Raw genomic sequence first — 18,739 nt, 5'->3', positions numbered from 1 at the left:
AGGCGGGGTGAGGCAGGCTGAGGCAGAGTGAGGCAGAGTGAGGCAGGGTGAGGCAGAGTGAGGCTGGGTGAGGCAGGCTGAGGCAGAGTGAGGCAGAGTGAGGCGGGGTGAGGCAGGCTGAGGCAGAGTGAGGCAGAGAGGGAAAAGACTGATTATCAGGGAAAGCGTGGTAGAAAAATGTATCTCTACATTATTATGAATGTAACCAGATGGTTCATGGCCACCAATAAAACAACGAACGGCCCGAACACATTCACCAAGCAGGTGTTAAGAGAAGGATAATTTGCGCATTCCAATCTAACTTTTAAAAACTCACCTTAATATCCAGAGAACATATCAAAGGTAAAATATGAAAACTAAAAATGCTTTAAATATTTCATGATACTAATCCAGCAATGTTTACATATAATAACTAATTCTCTTTTTCTCGATAGTAATGGATTACAAATATAATTTACAAAATGAATAAAACGCCAATCTTATATTAACACACTGAGGCTTCCTTATTCCTTAACGGACAGCTCTATTCATGTTTCTGGAATCTCCTTTCAAAGAAATAAAATAATTCTGTCGGCATAACGTTGTGGTAATTTCTGATAAACTACTCTCAGCAAATTAAGTAGGGCTTCAGAGGAAAGCAAATAACTGTATTTGAAAACAAATGACCTGAAGATAATTTTAAAGAGACTTGAGAAGATTTCAGTAGATTACCGCAAGAACAAACAAATCCGTTTCTCACTCGCTAGACATTTTTAAAGGCACTTGACATATTATAAACTATAATGTGTTAAGCATTCATAAGAATGACAATATTTTTGATACAATCGTCAGCTGCCACAAAAGTACATTAAATGTGTTGCTGGTTCCAGATATAATCCCAACGTTGAAACAGCATCAAACATCTATGTGTTTTGGAATAACAAGGTTTTCTGTATTCACAATAACTAAGCTAGCTGAAGGCCTCATGGTTAATATTTTTAATATTAGCATTTAAAGCTTAAAATTACTTAAAGTAACAAATTTCTTACAGACTAAAACCTTAAGGTTCACAATGACCTATTCACTCAAAATATTTCAATGCCTACTACCCATCCTAGTTATACCAGATATCAATTAAAATGTAAATGAAGAAATAATCATTGCCCCAAGGACAGGCAGGCACATGGTGGGGTCATTCTTTTCAGAAGTGTAAATGGCCTGGTGGTCCTGTGCTCTGCAGAGAGCTCAGAGGACATGAGGAGGACAACACTGTAAGGGGATGTGGGGGTGTGGTTTACAGAGAGCTAGCCTGAGAGCTCAGAGGACAACACTGTAAGGGGATGTGGGGGTGTGGTTTACAGAGAAAATGCTCTGTCAGTATGAGCCATCCTCTGGGAGGCCAGGGAGCAGGAGTTTCAGGAAAGTAGTACAAATTATCATCCTATACTTTAGAAAGAATTCTCTAAAGAAAACTAATTCGGGTGTGGAGAGAAGAATATTAAGAGGCATGAAACTAATTTTGATTTCAAATTTTCAAGAGAAGCATAGACAGTCCTATTATATCTGGACACTAAGGACCAAACCAGCTAGTGACTCCAGGAGGTGATATGAAGTATGGACATGCTGATTCACAGCAGAGAACGTCCCTTATGTGCGCAGCGTCCTTGAGTCCCTCCCCAACAACAAGAAAAAAAAAATCAGGAAAACCAGCTGTTTTCTGAATGGATTTATGATCTACTCCACAGGAGAAAACTTGTGCCTGATACAATAAACCTGGCCAAAAATCTGTGGCTGAGAAATAACAGGTCTTTTTTTTTGTTGTTTTGTTTTTTTCGAGACAGGGTTTCTCTGTGTAGCCCTGGCTGTCCTGGAACTCACTCTGTAGACCAGGCTGGCCTCGAACTCAGAAATCCGCCTGCCTCTGCCTCCCAAGTGCTGGGACTAAAGGCGTGCACCACCACCGCCTGGCTGAAAATAACAGATCTTAAAGACAAACCTACCACTAATATTTTGCTAAGTGGACATACTACCGAACTGCCTTCTAAATATTTACTCTTGGATTTTTCTCTTTCTGTTTTAATATATTTTTAAAATTTATCCATATGTGTCTGTGTCTTTGTAGATGCATGACATATATGCTCATGTGTGCCCCTAAAAGGGAGAAGAGGGCACTTAATCTCCTGAAGCTAGAGTTAAAAGTAGTGGTAAGCTACTGGACATAATTGCTAGGAATCAACTTTCAGTCCCCTAAAAGAACCATGCATTTTTGTGGACTCCCTCCCCACTTGGGCCCCAGGGCTGTGGCTGCCCACCTGTTGAGTGATACCTGGTTCCAGTTACATTCAAAAGCTCCACCCCCACAGAGTAACAAGGAAGTCACTGATTGGACTGTTACACTGACGTATTTGGGGGGAAGGGTTTTTGGCCCAGGTAATATATCTGTTGGGAGAACAAAGGATTATGATTAAAGAACCAGATGGCTGAGCAGTAATGTCTCCCGTCTAATTTTTACCCTTCCACGTGGGTAGGTATGTCTGTGACCACTCTATCCTATCTCTAACTCTCTCTAGCAGCTGCTCTCCTTTCTAACTTCATTTTTTCCAGGTTACCCACTGTTTAATGTTACTGCAGGACGGTAACACATTTTCATTCTCAATATTTTAATTTTTCTTTAAGATTTATTTATTTTATTTATTTACCTGCTTATAAGTATGCCTAGTGTGCTGGGGGGACGGGTCAGAGAAGGCATCAGGTTACTTGGAACAGGGAATTAGTTAGTCATGAGTCACCAATGTGGATGCTAGAACCAAATGCAGGTGCTCTGGAAGAGCAGGAGGTGCTCTTAACTGCTGAGCCACCTCTGCATCCCCTGCCAATACTTAACCTCAATGCCCATAGACTAGTGCAAGTCTCCGCCCACATCCAAGAAGCTTCGGCTTCCAGTGAACAGAAACTCACAACAGGTCAACGTGCAGAGAATAAATTTTTATGAAGTGTTCAACCACACATCAGATATCAACACGCCACCCTCTTGCCTCAAGACTTAGGACACAATGTAGAAGACGGGGCAGAAAACTTGAAAAGTTCCAGAGGACTGCTTCCAAACAAGTAGCTTATGGACATGACAGGATGGGCAGCTATACTTAGGAACTGTCAGCAGCGGCTGCCTGCATGGGACCTGCACAACCCCAAGTCAGTCAACAGTCCAACCAGGACTGTGAGAGGCTGAGGAGGGCGGGGACAAGTTTTCTTCAGGGTGTGGTACCTGGTAGGGAACCAGTTCTCCACTCCTGCGCTGACACCTGTGCACACATGGGCGGCATGAACTGGACTCGGGCGGCATGAAATGGACTCAACAGGTTATAGAAAAAAAAAAAAAAGAAAGAAATGGACAACATCAAGTTTGGGGAGAATGGGGTGAGAGACGACCTGGGGGGAGAGAAGAGGTGGGTGTGATCAAAACACATTGTGCACATGTATGAAATTCTCAACCAAGTAATGAAATTGTATTTTTTAAAAGGTAGCTTTAGGAAAACGCAAGTCTATGGAGGGAAAATGTCAGCAAAGATGGATGACACGTAGAGTTTGGGCAGCAAGGCACAGAGAAGACTATGCTAAGGATTGACGGTTATCAGCATGTGAGCACTTCCTTTCTGCCAAGCAGCTTCCTCCCAGCATTTGTGCATGCTACCTATTCCAACTGTCAGTATGACTGCAGGATGGACATCATTCTGAGGGATAGCTGACCTCTGAGAACAATTCTAGTGCACTTTAAACAGTATGCTATGGTGGCTAACAAGAGAAAGCTTAAGAAGCAATCATTGAAGGAGAGGACCTTATGTAGATAGGAGAAGGTACTGGCTTGGGAAAATAACCTTCTTTTACTGCTTTTTTGACCTAAATAGCTCCTAAATAGCTTTTTTTTTTCCTGGTCTATTTCTATGGTAGATCTCAGCTGACTATAATGAAAGGATTGTATGTAATTCTTGTACTTTATGTATGAATGAGTCTTTTATGTAATAGTATTTGTATTCCCACCAATGTTTCCTCGATTTTGTTTTCTGAAAGAATTGACCTGCAGTTGATAACCTATCCCCTACAGATATCTTAAAATCCACGAGCAGGAGCATCTCTTTTGGTCTATGAGGAGGTTCTTAACAGATTCCATTTCCCTAACTGTCAGAACATGTTCCAGGAGTGGAGTCCTGCGAGGAGCACTCAGAGTGCTTGGAAAAACACTTCAATAAAACCAGGCAGAGTATGTGACCTCAGTCTCTTCAAAATGTGGGATTGTCCTTGGAATGTGGTTTCCTGCTTCTCCCAGATGCCGTGGTAGGCATGAGTTCGCTTCAGATGACTCGTCATTGTTTGCTGGTATTACTTAAGTTTATCCTTTATGTGTATCTACGGCAGAACATGTTTTTGCCACAGGCTGCTTGTTCTTGTGATTGCATATGGATTGGACTCATGAGAACTTCATTCGGGGAACCTGCCTTAACCCTCAGAGTGTAAACTGTCTGATGCTCTGAATAAAGTTGGCCAGTGCATGAGACTTCAGTCAGCCTCATTTCTCAGCTCCATTCTCCCAGGTCCCACTGCCTTTAGAGTGGTGACACCCAACTAGCTCTTTTGACTGGGCCAGTTTTGTTAACCACACTTTAAGTGCCAATTTTATTTTAATAATTAAAATATCATGAAGTAGGTTGTAATATTGATATATTATCTTTGAGTATGAATGCAATCTTTGATCACACTCTTCAATAATCTGTACCAGTTACTGATATTGGTAATCCTAAGGGTTTTCTTTATCAATCTAGTAAGTGGTGTATCAATTTTAATCATTTAAAGATCTTTTCCCTCTACTACATTTCCTTACTATGCCTGCGTTCTGCTTCGTTAGCTTCTGCTCTAATTTCTTTCTTTCTTTTTTGCACTTGCTTTGCTTTAGGTGTGGTATGGCCTTTTTTTTTTTTTTTTTTTTTTTTTTTTTTTTTTTTGTAGTCAGTGTGTAGGAAATTTAATCATCATATTTGGATTTTTATATTTTAATCTAAATACTAGTACTAAAAATAGCCCTCTTACTACTACTTTATGAAAACAGACCAATATTTATATATTGTATTTTCATTTTCACCCAGCTTGACAGAATTTTATAATCCCTTGCGTTTCGTCAACTTGGCACAAGCTTGGGACATCTAGAAAGACAACCCCGAGAAAATGCATTCATCAAACCAGGCTAAGTCTATAGTGCGTGCTTTTTAAACTAATGGCAGATATGGGAGGACACAGCCCATCATGTTCCATGCCACCCTTGGGCGGGAGGTTCTATGCTTTATAAGCCAGCCAACCAGATTAGCCATGGAGAATAGGCCAATAAGGTGCTTTCTTCTAAGGTCTCTGCTTCAGTACCTGCTGAGCTTCCCTCAACAATGGACTGTGCGGTTAGTACGTAAGTCAAACTCTTCCCTCCCTGAGCTGCTGTTGGCCATGATGTTTACCAAAGCAACGGAAAGCTCACTAATACACCAGCTATGGCCATACCAGTCTTCTTATCCCTATGCTATTCCCATGGGTCCTTTTCCAATTTTTATATGAAATGTATCTGCATATTTACTTAAAGTGAATTTCACAAAGACAGCATATACTTACAACTTCTTTGTCTTACTATTTTTGCAGTTGCTTATTGATTTGTTCATTTATTTGCTCAGTGGTGTGTGTGTGTGTGTGTGTGTGTGTGTGTGTGTGTGTGTGTATGTATGTGTGTGTGTGTGTGTGTGTGTGTGTGTGTGTGTGTGTGTGTGTAGCACACGAACCTGCATGCTACAGCATGAGTAAAGGTAAGAGGATTAAACTGATGCTGTCAGCCTTGGTGACCAGCATCTTTACTTATTGAGACCCTTGAGATGTCTCACTGGACCCAGATCATCATTTTTGTGTGCTTTGAAGATCTCTAGTTAAAACATCTACTGCTTTTAAGTATCATGAGCATCTCGGGCTACTCTTTTGCTATCTGCTTTCCTATACTGACTCTCAGCTCCTTTGCTTCTTCCCTCCCAACTTCTTCTGGCTTTCTTGTTTTGCTAAGTTTTTTAGAATTTTTGACATTATAGGCTTTAGCCTATAATGTCAACAGAAGTCTACTTCTCTGTACTGTGTTTCAATGGTTCCCTAAGGAAATGTTGGACAATAGGACTTTCAGGAAATGTCATGTAAGCTGAGTTGCTAGATATTGTAGAATACCACTAATCACCTGTGGTTCTAAACGTTGTACAAATGATATGTACAACTGTGTAGTTAACATTATTACCAGTACTTTTGTTTTTGAGAATTTTATACAAGTGTATAATGTATTTTAATCAACTCATAACCCAATCCTCCCTGTAACTCCTTAAAGGCCCATCCACCCTCTGAACTTCCCCTCCTCCTCCCATATTCATGTTTTATATTTTTTTAAATTTACTTAGTCCATTTTATGCTGCCCATATATTCAGGGATGTGGGACCATCCACAGGAGCAGAGGCCACAATTAAGGAAACTGACACTCCCTCCCCAGAAGCCATCAACTGTCAAAAGCTGCACACAGGTGGGGTTTATGGGCCCCTCGCTCCTCCATGCTTGAATGTTCACTGGCTTAATATTGTGCAGACAACTACTGCTACTGCGAGTTCATGGTTTATATTGTCACACCTACAACATACTTTCTCTCAGGTCCTACTTGACTTCCTGGGTTCTTTGGATCTTTCTGTTCCCTCTTCTACAATAGTCATTGAGCCTTGGGAAGAATAAGGGTTTATTTTATTTTATTTCTTTATTTATTGTATATTTAAATTACAGCATCAGGACCATTGCCTACCATATTTAATGATACATATGAAGAGAGAGACCTGGGAAATACAAGAAAGGGCCTGAAATTCAAATACATGTCTTAACGAACTTCATTATACACTGAAGCTATAATTTAAAATACAAAAAAATAGAACCAAAAGTGAGAAGAACCCTGTGGAATAACTGAAGTCTCAAGGTGGGTGCTTGATCTGTTTAATACTATGAGTTATCATCATTTGTTGTCTATTTTAATATGTAAACTAGGAAAATATATAATTTTTCATTAGAAAAAAATCAATCCTATTTATATTGATATTCCCAACACAAAGTCAAATAACTTGAATAAAATTCTAATTACCTTTAACATGCATGAAATATATTTCATACAGACTTACAACTTACACTACTGTACCAATTTATGTCATACATGAAGGACCCTGTAATTGTGTGGAGTCATATCGTAATGTGCCCAACTCTCATGTTGATGTGGCCACATACTCCACCTCTATAGTCTTACCTAACTGCAACCCCTCATCCTCTCTGGGAAACCCAGACTTCTGCCTGGAGACTGTCCTTGGCCATATGTGAAGGGCACGCATGCTGGCAGGTGTTTTCCCTGCCATTCGCCAACCTAGGTTCTGAATGTTAGAGAATGTGGCATTTGTTCTGAGCCTAGCTGATCTGGTTAGCATGTTGACCTCCAATTCCATCCATTTCACTGCAGGTAACTAATTTCCTGTTTCTTTATGGAGGAAAGAGACTCCATTGGCACCTGTATACCTGTTGGATTCCTTGACTGATAGACTCTCACGCTGATGCCTAACTTGGCTACTGTGGATAATGCCGTGATAAACACGGATGTGCAGGCAGCATCACAGAGTGACTGTACCAATGCTCTAGCTTTAGTTTCCTTAGAAACCTCCATAGTGACTGACATATGCAATGTCTACTGTCATTTACACTGCGCACAATGTACAGAGCTTCCTCTTAACCTGCATCCCTGACAATGCTTGTCTGCTTCATTTGTCCTCATTACGACAGGGGTGAGATGGATTCTCAATGTGGTTTGGTTTCCATTTTCCCAATGACTCAAAATGTTGAACATGCTTTCATATATTTACATGTTAGCATATTTTTGTCTCTTTTTTTCAACTATATGTTCAGTTCCTTGGCCTGTTTCTAACTGGATGATGAGGCTTTGGGGTTTTAATTTCTAGAGTTTTTTTTTTTAATATATTATAGATATTAACTTCTGTTAAACGCAAAGCTGGCAAAGATTTCCTCCCAGTCCATAAGCTTTCTCTGTAATCTTTGCTTGTCTCGTTTACTGTTCGGCTTTTAAAATGTCAGCTTGCTTGGCTCTCCAGTAAGGGCCAGTGACCTTCCTGTTTCCACCTCCCCAGTGCTGGAATCACAATCACGTGCCACTGTGCCTGGCCTGGAGAATGTGATTTGGCTTCCTTTGTTTTGTGTGTGTGTGTGTGTGTGTGTGTGTGTGTGTGTGTGTGTGTGCGCGCGCGCACGCGCTGGGGGGTGGTATTTTAATCTTCCAAGTTTTTTTTCATTTATTTATTTATTTATTTGGAGTTAGGGAGGGGGAATGCCACAGCATGCAAGTGTGTAAGGTCAGAGAACAACCTGCAAGAATCCATTTTCTCCATTACCATGTGGGTCCTTGGGGTCAAACTCAGATGGTCAGGCTTGGCAAGAAATACACTAAGCCACTGAGACATCCCACTCACCCCATTCACTGTTGTTACTAATACAGATTCTGGGAATCAAGCTCAGGTCATTGTGCTTACAGAGCAACTGCTTTTACCAACTGACACTTCTTCCCAGTCTCGGAAGTTACACTCTCAGCATGCACAGCACCAGTAGACAGAAGATGAATTGTGGAGACAGTTACATTGGCTGGTGGTGAGCAGCAGGATGATTATAGTTTACAGGTATAGGTTACAGTTTGGGGGCTACCACATCTCTTTCTACTTTGTGGTTTTGTCAGCACCAGACTCCGAGCTCCACTGTCGTCTGCCAAATGACCCTAAGCCTGGAATTCTGTTCTACTAGCTTTCTAGATTGAGTTACCACCCTTAGAAGATCCAATGGGTACTTTTCTTGAAGTTAAACTCTGTAGCCAGGATTGGTGGCAGAAATACTTGGGGAGCAGAGGCTGGGGGATCTCAGAGAGTTCAAGGCCAGCATGGTCTATGTAGAGAACTCAAGTCCAGCCGGGGTTACATAAAGCGACCCTGTCTCAAACAAACAAACAAACAAACAAGCAAACTCTTCCTGTTAAATAGACTGTGAAGTGGAGCATCCTGTACGTCACTGTCCTGCACACACTGCCTGGTTTTGGTTCCTCAAACATTTTTAACCACTTCATTTTTAAATTATTTTTCTAATGCTCATATATTATATAAGAGTGAACTAGCCTCACATGCCAGGGGTAAAAGGAACTTCTGAAATGATGGAGAGTATTTTAAATAATTTTATGGCATCTTTCTTCCAAAAACTGTTCTGGCTTCCACTGCCAGGAATCATTACTTTCACCAAAAGAAAGTAGGTGTTGCATATAGGAAAAGGCATTGAATTTTAACAGCGGAGTGTGTGAGCATTTAGAACACTGCTGCCCTCCCCTGCCCTCAGCAGCAGCATCTTCCCTCTGCTGTTTCCTTTGCTCCATCCCAACAACTTCATCAGAATCATACCCAGGGGTCACACAGCTTCCTGGGCATCTGTGGTGCTGGTCTGTGTTTTCTTTAGGGACACATTGTTTTTCATCACATACCTGGCATGTTATTACCCTTTATTAAGAAGGAAAAAAATATAATAAAAATAACATGAAAGGGAAGTATCCTTCCAATATATTTTTACAAAGAATCTTGGTATTTTACAGTTCACTAACTTTACTTTCTAATGAAAAATATCTTGAGGTATTAAATGGGAAAGTGTCGACTTAAGATTAAGTTTGCTGCTTGTATGTGACACAGGTAAGGTTTATGGAGTCATTTCTGCTCAATACCCTTCAAGTCTATGCACTTGACATCACACAGCTTCTTACCTTCTGACAGCTCCGGTCAATTGGGTCCACTGGAGTAGCTCTGGGGTGAGTTAGTCTTACATCATCTCTTCCACATTCAAGGTTGGACCATAACTCAGTTATAAGTGCACTAATGAAGCCTAGGAAGAAGTATTCTTTATGTCATATGGATAGCATCATTTACACTATCGTATGAAATACTATAATCTGGTTTAAGGAATAAAGGTAAGATTATGCTTATGAAAAGATTTCCTCACAGAGGAAAAATATTTGATGCTTATAGAAATAATAGTGTAATCTCTACCCTTGATAGAAATGGTACTTGCTATTGTTACTAAATGATGAGGATGTCCTATTTCCTTATAATGTTAAATAAATCATGAAAAAGCTTTTCTCTGGATATTATAAAGAATGTGTTCAGGAGTTGCAGGAAGAAAAAGGAGGCATCAAAAAGTAGGCAGACATCCAACAAATATGTTTACTTAATGTAATGTTCACTTATAATTCCACATGTTTGAATAATTCTGAACTTTGCTTCAATGCAACCTTCAAATTCTCTTGAGTCAAACACTATCTCACTAAATAAAAATGAATATTAAAGACGCTTGTTAACGTCTTCAAATCATATACTACTTATAAAAATCTAATATCTAATCATAAGCTCAGTATGTCGTCATTCCTAACTACATTCTAGATATTTGTCCTTATACCCACAGAAAACCGTAGACCTCACCCCTCATCAAGAGAACTTCTCTTTCCAACAAATGGAGATTGTTATAGAAAGCCACAACCAATCAAATGCAGAGTGGTGGAGCTCCATCCCAGTGGATACATCTACAACACAAATCCCACACGCAGGGCTCAGGGTACATAGCAGAAGATGGGGTGAAAAGACAGGAAGAACCTGAGCTCAGGGTGTTTGCTGTGAGATTTTGTCTGCTGGTAATGTCAGAAGTTATATCCATAAAGTTTTATCAATGCAACTGCCTAAATGTGAGCTGACCAAGGACAACAATAATAAGTTGTTAAAGCAAAGAACAGAAAGCCCATGAGGGCTCAACTCTACACAAAGTATTACAGGCAACCAAGAAATGATGGGAATATATACTGTTATATATACTCTATATAACTAAGAGAAGTAAGTGTTGGGGGGGCACAATTAAAAAATGCAGGTTCTAAAACTGAAGATAGTGGGGTCTAATTTAAAAGTCTAATTTAAGAGTTTATTAATTAGATTACAGTCAACAGAGGAAAAAAATCCCTCATCTTCTTTAGAGACCAAGGCATTTTAATATTTTAATACGAAAAGTCGAGTTTCCACAGTGTGCAGATGAGACAATGCATGTAAAGTGGCCAATCCAATACTTGTAATATCAGTGCTTAGGAATCAGAAGTCATCCTAAGACCAATGTAGAATTTCATTTAACCACTGAAAAAAACTGACAGTATGAGGTTCAAAAACTTAATTACTTAATGACAAGCAGCTGTGGGATTAAATCGTACCTTCAAATGGTTCTATTATTATATTACTATCTTCAGTGCTACATGGATTTTACACTAAGTAGAAGAAAAATGTGTTTCAGTTTTGTTGAGGAACATATACAAAGAGCCTAAACTTGTTGGGCAGGAATATAAAATTTTTCAAATTGTTTTGGCTTAAGTGGACAACCAATAGTAATCCCTGATACATACATGATGATTCACCACCTCCAACTGGGAATTCCACTTCTTACCACTAAGCATGTGTCGGCCAGTGCTCAATAAACAAAACATGTGGCATATAAAATCGTCGTGGCTTCCTTTCCTACATCTCAAATTGATACTGGAGATAATATATGAATAGCAAACTCCAAAGAGCAGGAGAAGGCGACAGAGTGAGGGAAATGCTTTCTAGAGGGAAGAGGAATGACGAGAGTAAGAAACTGGAACAGACACTTGACAGCTATGATGACCGTGTACTTGTATGCACATGCAAACCAACCAGACAAAACAATGGGCCTTTCTTCCTGGCATAATTATATCAAGACAGAAAGGCAGTCTTCAGGTTTATAAACTGAAAAGGGATTTTTCAATAACTGAATGTTTCAACGTAGATTATTAGGCACCACTGGAATTTCATGGAGAGCAAAGACAATCTTGTAAGCTTTCTTCAACATAGTCACAAACTGAGAAGTAGAATTTTAGAGGTAAAGACACTCTGGAACTTTATCGTGCTAAATTTTCAGTTATTCGTTTTATTTACGATGATCACATTCTATCTAGTGGGGGAAAGACTTGCCTGAATTCTGTAGAGCCACTGCCCCTGCTGCTGTGGATGCCACCTGCACAACCAAGACTTCATAGCCAAACTTCTTCTGCCTGTTGACCTAACATGAAGAACACACCGAGAAGCAAAGGGCACCGCACACTGGTTATACACAAGGCAGACTTACAGGTACAGCCACTTACTGCTCGTCAACAATCAGAAAACTAGACATTTCTTCCGGGTGATAACGGCACAAAACAATGAAATCCTCACAGTGAATTCGTAAGCATTCTGGTTTGAGTTTAATCCTAGCTCTTTGATTTAAACCAGTCACTTAGCTGGATGCTGAAGACATGAGGCTGCAGTTAAGTTGCTCTTGCAGAGGACCCAACTTCAGTTCCCAGAATTCAGTTCAGTTCCCAGCATCCATACCTGGGGGCTCATAACCAGCTGTAATTCTAGCTCCAGGTGATCCAACACCTTGGCCTTGGTGGACATCTGAACTCACACACATGAACACACATAATGAAAAAAAATATATTTTTGAAGAGTCATTTATTACTCCTGGCATGAATTTTCTCATAAATAAAGTAAGGGGCTGAGATTAGATAAAAGTAGGCCAGCTATCTATTTCTAAATTGTACCATCCTATTATTACTAAACTGTAGCATTCTGGTTTTACTTTTTAGGCCACTTACTCATTTGTAAACTTTTACCACCAAATTCATAAATGTGTTTTTAAGAAATTAAAAAAAAATTAAAATCTGATGCTTTCTCCTAAAATTAGTATTTCTAGTAATCATCAATATATTGTTTTCTGCTGTAAAAAGGCCTTCAGTAGTTGTCACTCTACAAGGAACAAACCTGCCTGGGATGACTACAAAAGTGAGTCAACCTCTTCAGAATCAAGGGTGAAGTGGCACTGTCAACAACGTCACATTCTCTGGCCTAGAAGATGTCCAACTTCTGAACAGGGTTAACCATTGAGAATTCTTACTTTAGAACATTTCACTAAAAGCACCTGGTTTAATTTCCAACTCTTAAAATATAAAAATGTGCCTTCAATTTTAAAGGCAAAAAAAATGTAGGTAAAAGGGAGCAAATAGACCATGCTGAAAATTAGGTCTATTTCATCAAATTTCTATTGCATACATCTTTTTAATTTAACCTTCTTTTCCAATCTCTTTAGTCATATTTACAATTTTCTGTATTGAGAATTTTGGGGTCTTTAAAAGCCCAGTTATGGTATGTGGATATGTTTTTGTTTTAAGCTCAGGTGTGAGATAAGAGGCTGGTTCCCATACAGTGCTGATTTACAGGAGCAGTCACTTACGGCTCTTCAGCTAGACATTTCTTCCGGGTGATAACAGCCAGAACAATGAAACCCTCACAGTGAATTAGTACCAATGTGGTACTCGCAACCATTTTACTTCTGGTGTGAGTCTAATCCTAGCTCTTTGATTTTAACGAGTCACTTAGTCGGGCTAAGAGATTATGATTTGCCTCGAGCACTAGCAGGGATGTGATTTTTTTCTGCCAGCTGCAGCGAGTTTAATTCTGGCGACTCTGGACAGGGTATAAATGGGAGAGCCCAAGAGGGCCTGTGGCAGCTGCCGCTCCCCCTGCTGCTGCTGGCCCCTGCTGGTTCCTGCTGGTACATTGCTGTATTGCTGGTGTTCTAGACTGGAGGATATTCTGACGAAGATTAGACTTGTCCCCAGGAACCCAAACAGCAGGAAGTAGCCTATAGAATTCTGTCTCCTTTTCCCTCTAGCCTTCTTTCTTTCTTACCTAGTGTTGCAGGGTTGGAAGGGCTTAGGGTAGAATAAATGTTGGAAGGGAGGTAGAGGTATAAGAACCCAATAAAATAGCTTAAAAACAAATATACCAACAATTTTCCTTGAATTAAAATCCACTGTTCTGCAGTGAGTGACACAGATGACCAGGAAAATAAAAACCTATCTTTCCTTCCCTACATCCTCCACCCAAAGAGCACTCTACTCCTAAGTCCCTCCCAGGCCCTGAAAATTGGATTATTTTGTAGCCACATGTTTTGCCCACTTCCCAGATATTGTGAAAATGGAGAAATTTATCGTAAGTCAGAGACACTTTATTAAACAAGGTAAGTCTTCAGGCATGTGGTCACAAACTAGAAAAGAAGAGGTCTGAATTTCAGTTTGACCAGTATAACTAGCTAGCTAACAGATCCATAAAACACACTTTGGAGCTCACCTGAGCGTCCACTTTTTCTTCCACAAAATTAAGAAAGGAGCCTAGCCGCCAGGCTCTTTTGGAAACTATCTGAGGAGGTAAATGATGAAAATATCCAGAATAGCAGGGCACATTAACATGTGATGAATATGCTAATGAAGAGCTAAGGAAGGTAAATTCTCAATGTCACTGGGGCAGCCTCCTCTGTGAGCAGCCAGGGCAAGGCAAAGAAGATTAGGTTTGGAAATTTACAGACATAACAATGACATCGAATTCTAGATGGATCATGTAAAGACACGCCTGCCTGATGGGAAGCACCTGAATGAAGAAAATGTGTGTGAACTCCTTGTACGTTGTCATGACGATAGATAGACATTATCAACATACAGGAAGTCTTCATGATGATAAACAGTATAAACAGACTAGGAAGCCTGAACAGGCAGTGGGGGTGGGGGAAGGGACTCAAAATAAAGCTGAATATTTATAATAGCGGGCTGAGGCACTCCTAGAAAGGGCAACCCAAGGCTAAGGAGCCAAAGGCGAAGCCCCACGCTGCCAAAGGCCCTAGAGGCCTTAGAGTTGGTTAGAGAACCTGGAAATACTCCCAGTCTGCCAAGGATTCCAGAAGGGTCCTGCACAGGGGTAAACTACTCAGCTGCAAAATCTTACGTTTTCCCCTGCAATCTTCCATTCCTTTCTTTTCAGTTTTTTTAACTTTCTTTTATTATTTTTCTTTTCTTTTTTTTTTGTTTGTTGCTGTTTTATTTATTTATTTATTTATTTATTCATTCATTCATTCAATTTACATCCCCATATCAGTTCCTGGTCAACCCCTCCCACATCCTTCCCCCCATCCTCCCTCCCCTTCTCCTCTGAGTGGGTGGCCACCACCAGGCATCACCCCACCTTGGCACATCAAGTCACTGCAGGACTAGATACATTCTCTTCCGAGGAGGCCAGATTGAAGAAGAAAAAGAAAGAATTTTAAGGGATAGGTCTCGCCAACTGTCTCGAAAGCAGTTTCTAGTGACAAGAACACATTGGTTAAGCTTTGCAAGATATCTGCGTGTATTAGTCGGGTACTGTCAGAGCCTCTCAGGACATAGCTATATCAGGCTGGATTGTCCTTCCTTCAGTCTCTGCTCCATAGTTACTCTCTGCAACTCCTTCCATGGGTATTTTGTTCCCCCTTTTAAGAAGGACTGAAGTGTCCACATTTTGGTCTTCCTTCTTCTTGAGTTTCTTGTGGTTTGTGGATTGTACTTCGTGTAATCCGAACTTCTGGGCTAATAACCAAAGGAACTGAAAGGTTTGCAGCCCCTTAGGATGAACAACAGTATGAACTAGCTAGTACCCTCAGAGCTCCTAGGGACTAAACCACCAACCAAGGAGTACACATGGTGGGACTGATTGCTCCGGCAGCATGTGTACAGTACAAGATGGCCAAGTCGGTCATCAATGGGAGGAGAGGCCCTTGGCTCTGTGAAGGTTCTGTGCCCCAGTGTAGGGGAATGCCAGGGCCAGGAAGCAGGAGAGGGTGGGGTGGCAAGCAGGGGGAGGGAGGAGGGAACAGGGGTTTGTTCTTGTTGTTGTTTTTTTATTTTTTTTTTGTTTTCTGTTTTTTGGAGTGGAAACTGGGAAATATGACATGTAAATAAAGAAAATATCTAATAAAAGAAAAAAAAAAGATATCTGCGTGTTATTCGGCCATGGAAGTACCTGGGTAGTGGCAAAACCAGGAGAAGAAAGCTTCCCGACATCGAGTGAGAAGCTGCACACACACCAAGCCCATCCCCAGGGGACCACCCCAGGGGCAAGAGTGGTGTTCCTAAAACAGCCTGAGCAACTGCTTTGCTGCCTGAGACTGGACTTATTTCCTTCCCACTCTTCTGCACAGATCTCACCAGAAACCTGCCATGCTCACCATGCCCACTCCCACAAAAACAGCTATCCGTGAAGTGAAACATCCCCAAACACCTTACTGATGCTTACTTCAAGAAGAGGAAACCTTGGGGAAGTCCAGGCTCCAGGAAGGGAAAAGGTTGCCAAGAATGGTGTAAATACAAAAGTACTAAGCAGGGTAAGGCTGATGAGGAAGCGACAGACTGGATGGTTTGCAAAGGTCAGGCTATTACTCAGCTCTAGGGACGGATGCATTCCTTTCAGACTCTAACAAATGGAATTTATCCTCACAAACTATAGGTCTAAACTTCTTGCCAAAATCCTAATTGAAAAGAAGATACATTTTTTTAAAAGTGAAGAGCAATTTAGAATGCAGCACAAATCGAACTTCACATCCATGCAAGCGTGTGCAACACAGACACACACATACCAGCCTTGATGCTAGCCAAAAGACCAAGTTGTTATGCAGAAATATATCCTCAATAACATGGCTAAGATCCAAAAGTCCCAGAAATGTCTTTACTATGCCAGAAAAAAAAAAAAGCTAATCATGAGTCAATTACTTCAGACTACTTGATTAAATAAATTAAATAAATTACCTTGTAAGTTTTACTTAACAGTATAAAATACAACCCCTCTAAAGGGAAGTTTGTGCCTTTAAAATCCCGGAGGCCTAAACATTCATGGATATATATACATTTAGATGTAATAGGATTTTTCCCAGAAATTCTACCCAGTACATATGGAGACATTATATCATGCTTATAAAACATCTGGAAAATTAACTGAATTTTTCAATTCCATCTGGCTACTTGCAATTTCAAAACGCAGGCACCAATATCTACTACCTAAAGTTTTCCTTTAAAAAAAAAATTAAGTGTTATAACGCAACCCGGGACTTTAACTGAAGCTTAATAACCGCGTCACACGCGGAGATCAGAATAATGTTCTCAATGGCTTTTAGAACAACAACAATCCTTTTGATTAAAGCAGATGGCAGCTCATACCTGTGGCTTTTTTGCATACTGGCTGAACATAAACGTCACGCATTCGTTGATGGCACCTGTTCTCTGAAGAAGCAGCAGTCCTTTGGGGGTGGCAGCAAAATTGAGTAAATCGTCCAACAAATTGTCTTCCCAAGCCACACTGAAACAGGCAAAGGAAGGTAGAGAGACATTCACTATGCTCAGAATGGACCACATGTAAGATGGGTGTGGACAATAATTAAGCTGACAAAGTACACATCGACGGCAGATCACTCTGTAGATGTTATGAGATGGAAAGGGTCTGTGAGGTTTTCCCTCCGTTCCAATCTGACAGCTTTCCATCAGTGAGTGAGTGAGTGTTCACCTCAGGTGCCGCACGTGGACCCAGTTCCCACCTTCTCTTTATGATTCTGCTGCCCTTGCCTGGATCCCCTGCACCTCAACTGCCCATTATTCTTGAGCATTCTTTTTACTAAAATATTTGCTTACTCATGTTTTAAAGCATAACATACATGATTTCTCTTTTATTTTCGTAAGTTTTATTTTATTTGGAAGTGAATAATAATGTGTTTTCCCAGATCATATTTTTAAGACTGATAACTTTGGCAGAGGTAAAAAGAAAAAAAAAAAGAAATAGCAGAAATCATAGGAAAAAATTGAGAACACTATATACTCCATAGATATATTATTTGTTCAATTAAACTTTTTAAATAGTATTTCGTACAATTGAGAAAAATATACAATTTTTGTATGAATTAAAATGTCACTCAGAGTACCAAGCAAGTTAACTTAAATCACAGAGTTCAAGCAAACAGTTAACATACAAGTGAGAGCTGCCTGATAAGGACACAGTCCAGAAGTGATAACTTCAAGGACCGATAAGAAATGTTTGCCTATCCCGTCATTGATATACAATTAAACTACATGAGAATAATAACATGTGTTTGGGGGTAGGAAACACTTTGTGGTGACTGTGTGGTTTGAAAGAAAAGATGTTTCTAAACATAGAAGATTAGCTCGGCATGGTGACACATACCTGTAATCCCAGTACTTGGGAGCCAATGACAGAGGATGGAAGATCTCTGTGAGTCTGAGGCCACCACAGCTTTCAGAGTGAGTACCAGACCAGCTAGGGTTGCATTGTGAGAAGCTGGCTTTCTACCTAAGGCCACTTGCTATGCATGCATGAGGGCCTGAGACTGAACCCCAGCACCAGCCATAGAATGGGGAGAACATTATGAGGCCTGTAGTAATATCTTCTTTGGGAAAAAAGCCCTTGCCTTTGGGAAACTGAATTTTAGCTAGACCTTGCATCCAGCTTAGCATTATGCCCTGAGATCATCTAGAGCTAGGTACCCAGCCCACTACCATATTGTGTACTCAGCTGGTTCACTCAGGTGGAGCCTGCCTTTAAAACAATGGAACTTACCTTATTATTGCTTGTATTTCTATTTAATCAGCTTTTACAGCCTAAGCTAAATGCATTGCTTTAATCTTAAATTGGGCATTATTTCATGCCTCTGGTCCAGAAGTGTGTGTGTGGGGGGGGGG

General features: G+C 40.4%; 1 protein-coding gene and 1 long non-coding RNA gene across 3 annotated transcripts in view; one reads left to right on the top strand and one right to left on the bottom strand.

Annotated features, from left to right (window-relative positions):
- The window catches only part of Tbc1d32 (TBC1 domain family member 32), a 223,553-nt gene that overhangs the window by 116,214 nt on the left and 88,600 nt on the right, over positions 1 to 18,739 (bottom strand). For both annotated transcript variants that reach the window (XM_031348714.1, XM_031348713.1), the window contains exons 18-20: positions 17,210 to 17,348; positions 12,123 to 12,210; positions 9,866 to 9,984 (exon numbers count right to left, since the gene is read on the bottom strand). In XM_031348714.1, the coding sequence (XP_031204574.1) occupies positions 9,866 to 9,984; positions 12,123 to 12,210; positions 17,210 to 17,348 (346 nt within the window). The remainder of the gene's footprint in view (positions 1 to 9,865; positions 9,985 to 12,122; positions 12,211 to 17,209; positions 17,349 to 18,739) is intronic.
- LOC116075498 lies at positions 5,325 to 12,811 on the top strand. Its single transcript, XR_004112564.1, has 4 exons — positions 5,325 to 5,428; positions 6,471 to 6,562; positions 6,814 to 7,000; positions 10,561 to 12,811. It is a non-coding gene; the product is annotated as an uncharacterized LOC116075498 (long non-coding RNA).

Source organism: Mastomys coucha, unplaced genomic scaffold (genome assembly GCF_008632895.1).
Source record: "Mastomys coucha isolate ucsf_1 unplaced genomic scaffold, UCSF_Mcou_1 pScaffold3, whole genome shotgun sequence".
Taxonomy (NCBI): domain Eukaryota; kingdom Metazoa; phylum Chordata; class Mammalia; order Rodentia; family Muridae; genus Mastomys; species Mastomys coucha.
Note: the sequence above shows the minus strand (reverse complement) of the source record. Positions and strands in the feature narration are given on the sequence as shown.